This window comes from Limulus polyphemus, unplaced genomic scaffold (genome assembly GCF_000517525.1).
Source record: "Limulus polyphemus unplaced genomic scaffold, Limulus_polyphemus-2.1.2 Scaffold2246, whole genome shotgun sequence".
Taxonomy (NCBI): domain Eukaryota; kingdom Metazoa; phylum Arthropoda; class Merostomata; order Xiphosura; family Limulidae; genus Limulus; species Limulus polyphemus.
In genome coordinates this window covers 49882-59628 of record NW_013667856.1, presented here as the reverse complement: position 1 = coordinate 59628, position 9747 = coordinate 49882, and the positions used below count along the sequence as shown (strand labels likewise).

General features: G+C 32.0%; 1 protein-coding gene across 1 annotated transcript; it reads left to right on the top strand.

Moving 5' to 3' along the window:
* The first annotated feature begins 7565 nt into the window (after positions 1-7565).
* LOC106466389 (zinc transporter ZIP1-like) lies at positions 7566-9334 on the top strand. Its single transcript, XM_022394387.1, has one exon. It carries the CDS (start codon positions 7833-7835, stop codon positions 8595-8597), a length of 765 nt encoding a protein of 254 aa, XP_022250095.1. The 5' UTR covers positions 7566-7832; the 3' UTR covers positions 8598-9334.
* The last annotated feature ends 413 nt before the right edge of the window (positions 9335-9747 follow it).

Below are 9747 nucleotides of genomic sequence, written 5' to 3'. Positions count from 1 at the left end.
GTGGTTTTATGAAAATATCATCTTACTTCAATGGTCCAACAATTCAGTGCCTGACAAAGATAGCTAGCTTCCTGACAATTGTACATATATCGACTTCAAGTTAACACGCTGGTATCAAGGAGACTCTGAACTAGGAAGACGATTTTAGGCTATTTGTAACCTAGTGAAATTTCTGTTTGTGAAACTTTGTTTGTAATAATTAATCCTAATAGTTGCAATTGTAAATTATGGGGTTGTATATATTAAAACATATTTGTGTCAAAAGGAAAAACGGTGAATCAATCTTATTGGCAAATAGCGTAAATAAAATAAAATATCGGCATATTTCTAAATACTAAATCCAGGGTACAATTCAACTATTAGAATTTAAATTATCTAACTCAGCTTCAGATTATTTCAAATTCGCAATACGTAACAATATGAAGAGCAGTTTTTCCACCATAATGAATAGCTGCCAAAAACATGTACTGCACCATCTCCTGTGTGTTTCCTGTGGGAAAGACAGTCTTCCTTCATTTGTTCTTAACAAGCCAGAAACAGGACTCATCCAAAAAGATGATATGTTGCCAGTGTTCTAACTATACGTTAGCAAGCTGTCGTGCCCAAGTAACACAGTGATAGTGGTAAATTATGGTTAACATCAGTTTGCAGATAGCCTTCTTGCAAAATAATCTTGATTGGTCAGTCACCTTTCACAGTTCTTCTGAATACCCTGGAATGAATGTGTTCATGACATTCTTGTCGTAAGGGGTTGCAAGACTTCTTTCTACCTTGACGTGTTAACCTGATGCAAACACAGTCATCTTGAATAGCAGTGTTTCGGCGTATACCAGTAGACTTTCCTGGAACAATGTTTTCTATAGTCCGATGGATACATTTCTGAAAAGTCGAACAATTTGATGCACTATAACCTGTGGCACGTGACGAGACATAACTCTACACCAGTACAAAAAATTGTCTGAACAACGTGTTGACCTGTTTCCAAAAAGATTATACTAATAGCATACCGTTTTACACAAAACAGATTGCTATATATGTTTTGACGAACAAATGCCCTAAACAAATTATACAGACCAGAATAACAACTCGTACATGTTTTTCCGACCATACGCTATCTTCTCTTTTACTACTCGGGCATTGACTCAATAACTACTCCATGAGTGTAGACAACAACATCAGTATAGAACGATATTTAAACATTTTTACTAACACTGTACTTGAACATTTTTGATACCTTAACAGTTCATATTAACTTTAGGAACAAATACTTTTACAAAAACGTAGACATATTTATTTAATAAGCGAATCCCCGATGCTATTTTAAGAACAACTTAACAAATGATGAAACATATTCACGTAGATAAAAATTTAAAATATTTTCAGAATATTTTATCGTTACTTCAGCAGCTCTGAAATTTCGTAATGTTAACAGCAATTTATTACTGTGATGTAAGAAAGCTATATATCCAATTTCTGTTATTCAGTGAAAAATAAATTTCATTTCATTTATATTTAAAAGTTGCATTTTCATAATGAATAGTTACAACACTGGGGATTTTTTATTTGTTTAAACAACGTTTATAAAGTGAATATCTGTAAATTATTCTGACAAATAGTTACTTACTTAAGATATTACTCAATTCGGTTAACTACTGGACACAACTGTGTCTATAAATTCACAGTGAGTTTTCAATCAATACATTATTTATTTATTACAAATTCTGTAGGAAGTAGAGAATACTTAAAATAACTTCATAATAAGGTTGAATGACTCAGTACTGTTGAGCTTGAATATTGGTTAATTAGGAATTTCTTTTCTGAAGTCTTTTTTTTTTTAGTGGAAAAAAACTTAATTTAGAAGTAATGATTTAATGGTAAATAGATTATTTGATGATCTTATGTGACGTATATTTCGAAATAATATTATTTTTTTTTCTATCACGTAAGGATTTTATACAAATCTGGAAGAAAAAAAACTCTTTCTTAGATCAAATTATTTCTCTTACCACAATGAACATTTTTATTATTATGTTTGTTAACAAAAATACAAACAAACTAAAGAAAAGGTAAGAACATTGATTTCAAACGAATACGCATCCTCATTTATCCTGATTTTTTTGTGAAGTTCACATCTTTTAGTCTCAAAACTAGATGCTGTGGTTATTCTTTTATGACGGTTATGACGTTTTCCAAAAATTCTGTTCGTTATGGGAAAAAATGAAAATCATTTTCGGATTCAGCGTACAGAAATTATAGTAGAATATGCAAACATTTCAAGACAATAAAACCATCGCAGGCTTGTATAATATCTCTCGAGAGAGAGAATAATAATTTTTGTTCTTAGTTCTTTCTTTATAACAGAATTCTGAAGCTTTTTTTCTTCTTTTCAGCCCTTGAGATAGAAGAAAGTGAAGATATTATGCAAGTGCAATGGAGTGTACGATTTATACTCCTTGGAGTTTGTTGGAGGAAAATGAGATTTTTTTAGGTTCATTGGTCATAATTAATAATAAGGTTCGACAGAGCGACTCGTATCAGGCCTGAGCAGAAGCGTAAGAAACCCCGCTTAAAGCCTTTAAGAAAAAAAAAAAGTCAGAAAACGCGACAAGAAAGATTTAGTTTTTCTTGAGAAATTCCCTGGTTGTTGTTTTATCCATGTGATCTAAGCCAACATGATTGGCCTCAGAGTTTTAAGTTTAATATGTTGTTAATTAGATATTTTTGATTTTAAATTCTTGTTTTAGTACAGGGTGTTGATAAGTTGGAGAGCTGAGAATTAAGATATCTCTATACGGCTCCTTTATAATCAAATGTATCCACATAATTTAGTGAAGACAGAAGATCAACATATAGAGGAAAGCGGAAGCGTAATGCACTCAAATAATTATGTATAGTTAACACATTATATCTTCGAGATTGTCTCTGATAATTCACAAGTATATAACAAATACTCGTTAATGATTCCGACTCACAATCCCAATTCATATCAAAAATTTAATCATTCCAGACAATACTGTACGTATAAAGTAACATTAAAAGATTAGTGTTAGACCCGGGTTTCGATACCCGTGGTAGGCAGAGCACAGATAGCCCTTTGTGTAGCTTTATGCTTAATAACAAACAACAGCAACTAGTGTTAGACAGTTAAAATTGAAACAGTTATTTCCAATTATTTACATGGTTTTCCTTTTTATAAATAAAATGTTAGTATTGAAAAATTAAGCAATCTGCATCAGCAAATTTATTATTCTAGCTCTTCTTTATTCATTTCTGTAGCGTTCATTGTCGCGCACAATTTTGATTTGTTCAAATCCTCCAATTAGTCGAAATATTTAGTCGTGCTTCCAAGTGTTATCAAATAGTTTTGTACAGTTCCATTGGAATATACACAACTCGTTTGAGAATTTTCTTTTTTCCCCTTTTTCATTTTTGAAAACAATATTACGAAAAGCGATAAGGTAAATGCTAGGTATGGTGACAATCGGTCCAACGGTTTGCCATATATAAACAGACACACATACACAGACTTATGTCAAATAATGGTTTGATAATTAGTAGTGTTGTAACTGAAACGATTATTTTCATGTACTTTTGTGATTTTCATTTTGAAAATCTCACTTTAAAACCGTAAGATTTATTGGTATTTTTAACACATGTGTTTCTTCTACGTATTTTTAATCTGAGGGGACCACTAAAATGTTAAGAGACAATTAAAATAATGTTTACTGTATGTAGCCTTTTTATCATAAAATATTTATACACTCAGATAACAAGAATGTCTTCAGATCAGGATAAATAATTTCCATGATGGGGATATGAATTGTACTTAATGGCACTGGTAAACAAACGATCAACATGTGGAACCAGGATCAACCAGAAAGAGACTTGCAAAAAGTCGTACCCAGCCCTCGCAAGCAATATCATATCAAAGTAAACGGTGTACATGAATGACCTGCGATACGAATCTAAAAATGATAACACTAATTTTTAAATATATTAACCTAACATAAACCATTAGTTGACAAATGTGTGCATGTCGGTTTATAACTGTCAAAACGCTTGACTAATTGTCACCGAACCTGACATGTTCTCTGAATACCTTCATGTCTGCACACGCCCCCCTAATTTCATTGGTCATAACCAAACTCTGCATTCACATTTACGGCTGCCTGAGTCAAATGACATACAAGGCTTGGGGTTCTGATATACCATCCTATTTAATCCCACTGTGTCTTCCTCGTGCGTTAGCTAGTTTACACTATTTATGGTAAATTCGTTCAAAACAGATACTAAAGCAGATATATTGTAAAACGTACGTGATTTACTTTAGCGTTAGAACTGTTTTTTAATAAATAAATATACATTTCACATTTTTTTTTTACAATTGTATTTTATAAACATAACTTAGGAAAAGATACAATGAGAATAATGTTGTGTTTTAAGAAACGTTATACACTATTGTGTAGGTGTACAACGTAACTTAAGAATTTCTATCTTACGAGATTTATAAAAGTTAAGTAAAACATCAAAGTGTTGAATATAGTAAGATACTGCTGAGAGCATTCAGTCTCAAGACTACAATTTCAACAAACAAAAGAATCAACAACTAAATTATCTCGTAATATATCTATTTTTAATGACAGTCTTATCATACGTTGTTTATGTTCATGGTGTTTACCACATTATAATAAAATCATTAAAGAAAACTTGCAGTTTTGTAAAGATCGACAGAAGTACATATATTGCAACTTTTATTTTAAAAGGAAGTAAAGGTTTTGATGAACCTCTAGTTTAACTACTTCCGAAGTTGTTTTTTCACTCCAACTCGCACTACCTACTGGTAATTATTAAATTAATGGATCCAGAGAATGGGAATTTTAATTTTATTAATAAAGTAATCGCTACATATCAAAGAACACCATGTATATTTACACAAAAATATCATTGAGATTATTAGCATTTAAGTGCTTCGGAATAGATATGTTCAATCTCAAGTATATAACTATGAATACCTAATCTAGTCCGAAAGATTTACACAAATACTTAAACATATGTTAGATTTATTTGTTTGTTGTTAACAACAAAGCTACACAATGGGCTATGTCTGATGTGCCTACCACGGGTATCAAAACCCGATTTTTAGCGTTATAAGCCTTCAGACTTACCGCTGTGCTATTGATGGGCTACATGATAGAGCAGTTCTTTTGTTATAATTATTTAGTTGAAACGAACTTGATATTTAGTTCTGTAATGTTTTCTATCATAAGGAGAGTTTTTGTAATCAATATTTTTATGTTTAACTCGCAAGTAGTGAATACTGTAAAACGGTTTCTTCAGAATCAGTACCATTGACCACTTTTTCCCACACAAAAATTTTACAATTGTAAAAAGTGATCATTCAGGCATAAAAGTACTCATTAAGTAAAACGAAAATATCAAATATAATTTCGAAAATTAACCGTCACTTTTAACATAATTTAATAAGTTGCACCTAATATGGCACTTAATATTCAAAGAGACAACAGTTTCGTGATAAGAGCTTTAAACAAAAAATCTGTCATTGTGATTTCAAATAAAAAAATCATAAAAGGACCTGGATTGTCAAAGAACTTTTGTTTTTGTCATCAAGGTTATATTTTGTTCAAAATTTCTTATGATCATAAAATCGAAGATCAGATATATATTAATAAAGATAAATGAAAGCACGATATAAAACAGTGCAAGTTAGAAAAAGTGTTGAATTATTCTTAAATATCTTTTAATGTATGTACTCTTAAAAAGCAAATCTGTTATGTGCGATTCACACTGAAAATTATAAAGAAAAACATGTTTCGGTATACAACTGCATTACAAGGTTTTTATCTATCTCTTATTAATGTTTTAATACTGATAGTCAAGATCATAATTTTGTGTTTAATAAATAAAATGTTTTTTTAATGTATTTGTTAAAAGTTTTTAGATAGTGCGTTTTCATAAATTAGATATATATTTCTGAATTTCATTTGCATATAGTTTGCGTCTAACTCTAAATCAACCTAAAATATCTTTCGCATTCATAAGATGTTTTAATTCTCAGTTGCATTTCATCTCCCCCTCTATTCATAATAGTAAAGTAATCAGCTTTAAATGCACTATAACTACCTGGTAAAAACTTATGATATTCTACAATATTTATCAGTCTTGTTGGTGCGAATGTGTACACGGCCTAGTGGTTATGTATAGGGCTGTGGATCAAAGAATCAAGAGTTTGACAAGGAATGCCAATGAATACACTCTGTACTTTGATGTATGGGCATGTTACGAAAATGACAATAAATCCTGCCGTTCCATTCACAGAGCCGGACAAAACACTTGTGACGGCAGTCGCTGTTGGTTGGGTGCTTTTCCTCATGTTACATATTAGAATGTCAAATAGCCTGAAATTGTGTTAACTGATAAATTGAAATTTAATAGTTAAATTGTACTTTGGACTTATTAGTCAGGTAAAGTCGATATATGTAACCAGTTTGTGATATTTGCCAATAAGATTGATATACACAGTTTTCTTTTTTTAACACAAATATGTTTTAATATACAAACAACAATACAATTTACAATAACAGTTATTACAAATAATTTTTACACACAATGATTTATATACAATAATTTTACAAACTTACAAGCAATATAAAGTCTTCTTTCTAGTCTGGAGCTTCCTTGATATCTTATCGAGGGCTCACGATGAGCGAGTTAATTACGAGTTGATGTAGGTACAATTCACTTAATAGGGAGCTGCTAGCCCTGTAGATGTCGCTGATCACACGCCGATATTTTTCCTACGGATGATGTTAGATAATGTTTTCGTAAAAGTACTAATGTCCGATGTGAATCCACTGAAGTTAAATAGTTTGTAACGTTCGAAATTTATAAATGTTCCTGTTGAAATATTTTAAGTTTTCCGATTAATAAGCGTTATAAAAATCGCAGTTATGGCTTCCGAAGTATATAGCACACTGATTATAGCAAACTAATAATAGATACTCTTTTTTTTTTTTTTTGGCGCGTCGTGTTGGATATATTTATAGGCGTGTGGAGGCTTTCTAGAATTTGCAGTTTTAAGTAACAATACTGGCGCTAACACAAGCGTTTACGTACACACATATATTGTTTATTCTTATTCTCGAGAATCTTCTACAACTTTGGACAATAGACGGGAGTTTCACAATACATATTTAACACTATAAGCTATTTATGTTTCTAAATATAAATTTAATCTAAACAAACGTCGATATTATGATAAATATATAATAAAAAATTCGTTATACTCTGCTCAGTAGTAGTTGTTCAAAATTGGGGATTGTCATGCCAGAACTATGTGTCTTTCACCTGGCCACCTAGACCACGTGAACCATGTTGAAATTTCCTATTACAAAAAATATCATATTGTATTATTTTCTTTTTAAAATGAATTTTTCTTTATTTCTTGACAAATATTAAGCATTTAGTTTATTATTCTATATGCCGAGTAGTCGCGCTATAGACAAATCACGTACTGTTTTAATCAGTAACGAAATTCGCACTTTGCTCATTTGATAAGTAGTTCTCTTTTACAGATTAACATTAGTGAAAGAAAATATGTCTCTTCTCGTGGCTAGGATTTTGACATTAGTTTTATTGCTGATTGGAACTTTCATTTGTGGAATAGTTCCTATTATTCTGGTGAAACGGCTAAAGCAAAGAAAAGCAACGAATACCGCATCTCGAGGAGACCAGGCCACGGCAGCTCCTCCGTTACTCCTATTTTGCTGTGTTTTGGTGGGGGAGTTTTGTTTTCGACGTGCTTTGTTCACTTGATGCCAGAAGTTCGAGCAAGCTTTGAACGTTATTGGTTACAACTGAAAGATGACATCGGTGGTTATCGTTTCCCTATCCCTGAATTAATTGTGTGTTTCGGTTTTATATCAGTTTATATTATAGAAGAGGTATTGAATGCAGTCTTGGGGAGTGGTAGACAGAGAACAGAAAGTATAAGTATTCACAGTTCAGCGTTATTCAATTCTGGTAATACCCGTGAAGGACATGACAAAAGTGCAACTTACGGTAGCACAACTATTAAACACACTCCTTCCAATGATCTTCATGATGCTTCACCTGTATCTTCAAAATTTTCAATTCGAGGTATGATAATTATCTGCGCATTGTCATTTCACTCGATCTTTGAAGGATTTGCTGTAGGACTTCAAGAAAATGAGAAAGAAACATGGACTTTGTTCTTTGCTGTGGCAGTGCACAAGTTTGTAATTGCCTTTGTAGTAGGATTAGAGGTGTATTCGCAAAGCACCTATGCAATTGCAGTAATAATCTACATGGCAATATTTGCAGTTATGTCCCCATTGGGCATGTTTATTGCTATGGTGACTGAAAGCTCTTTGGAAGGTTCAGCTGATCTAGCTGTGGGTACTTTGAATGGTTTAGCAACAGGAACTTTAGTGTATGTCACATTTTTTGAGGTTCTTCAAAGGCAGAAATATTCCAACCTCTCAGGTTTGCTTCAGTTATTTGCAATGCTTGTTGGTTTTGGTTTAATGATTATAGTGCAATGGCTGACAGATCAGTAACTCTAATTATTAAAGAAGCAATTACAAATTTACTTTATACAGAGGTTGGGTACGTTATATTAAAACGATTGAGTCTATATCGCCATGTCCATTTATGATCTATCTGATGACCGTGCGTCTTGATAATAGCTCTGCACTGTATTTCTTTTATTACAAAACGATCCGTAGTAACTATCATGTTTAAAGAATACATCCTCTAACCTGCATGTCTTTCATAAACTATCTAGTGTACAAAGACATTGGCTTCGTAGTGCCTATTTAAATGTTCCCTTTGCACAGAAATCCATAGGCGCTACATCCTATGGCTTGATGGTATGCCTTCGTTATGGAACACTATAGATATCCATTTCATTTTCCAGTAGCTTGAGGTATGCGATGGTTGAACAGATATGATGTGAAGAAGCTTGTACATATGCGAAATGTCGCTTTTCCAGACAAAAGTCCTTTATGATTATGTTGCGCGCTGTTGTCTGGGGCACGTGAACATTTTACCACTGCCCATTGTATTCGTGGATTCTCACATTTTAAAAGATGCCGCACTTTGCTAACAACGCTAGGATACGACTTGTTTAGGTCTCTTTCTGGATCATTCTTATTTTCTGAGTTGACTCATATTCATTTGTAGTTGTTACCTGACATGCCAATTTTTATATTCAAAATCGTTTTGATATCATGTAATCAATACTTTCCATTATAATTAATAAATCAAGATGGCTAATTACCAGAGTTATTGAAAACAAAGATCATAGTGAATTATTTATAATAGAAAGTTACGTACTATAAACCATACTACTGGAGGATGACAGAATTTTATCGAAGCGTTGTACATTTATAATATAGTTTTCTTCATTACCCATTCAAACGGCTTCTATGTATTATAGAGTATTTCATGTGCTAATGGTCTAAGCTCTTATTTCCAAATATTACAAAAATTGTCCATTAGTTAGTTGGTTTGATAATAAAGTTAGGATTACAAATTTTTTTTTCTCTCGAAAAATTAAAGATTATTTTAACAAAATCGCTAAATCATTTGTTTCGTATTGGATTACGATTTTTATAAGTACGGCATAACTGTTTGGGGTAATGTTTTATAGAGTATTTCATATATCTATATAAAATAATTTGTTTAAACCATCCATAAACTATTGAT

Excerpts from the sequence above, each read along its gene's own strand:
- LOC106466389 (XM_022394387.1), top strand. The coding sequence starts at position 7,833 with ATGCCAGAAGTTCGAGCAAGCTTTGAACGTTATTGGTTACAACTGAAA.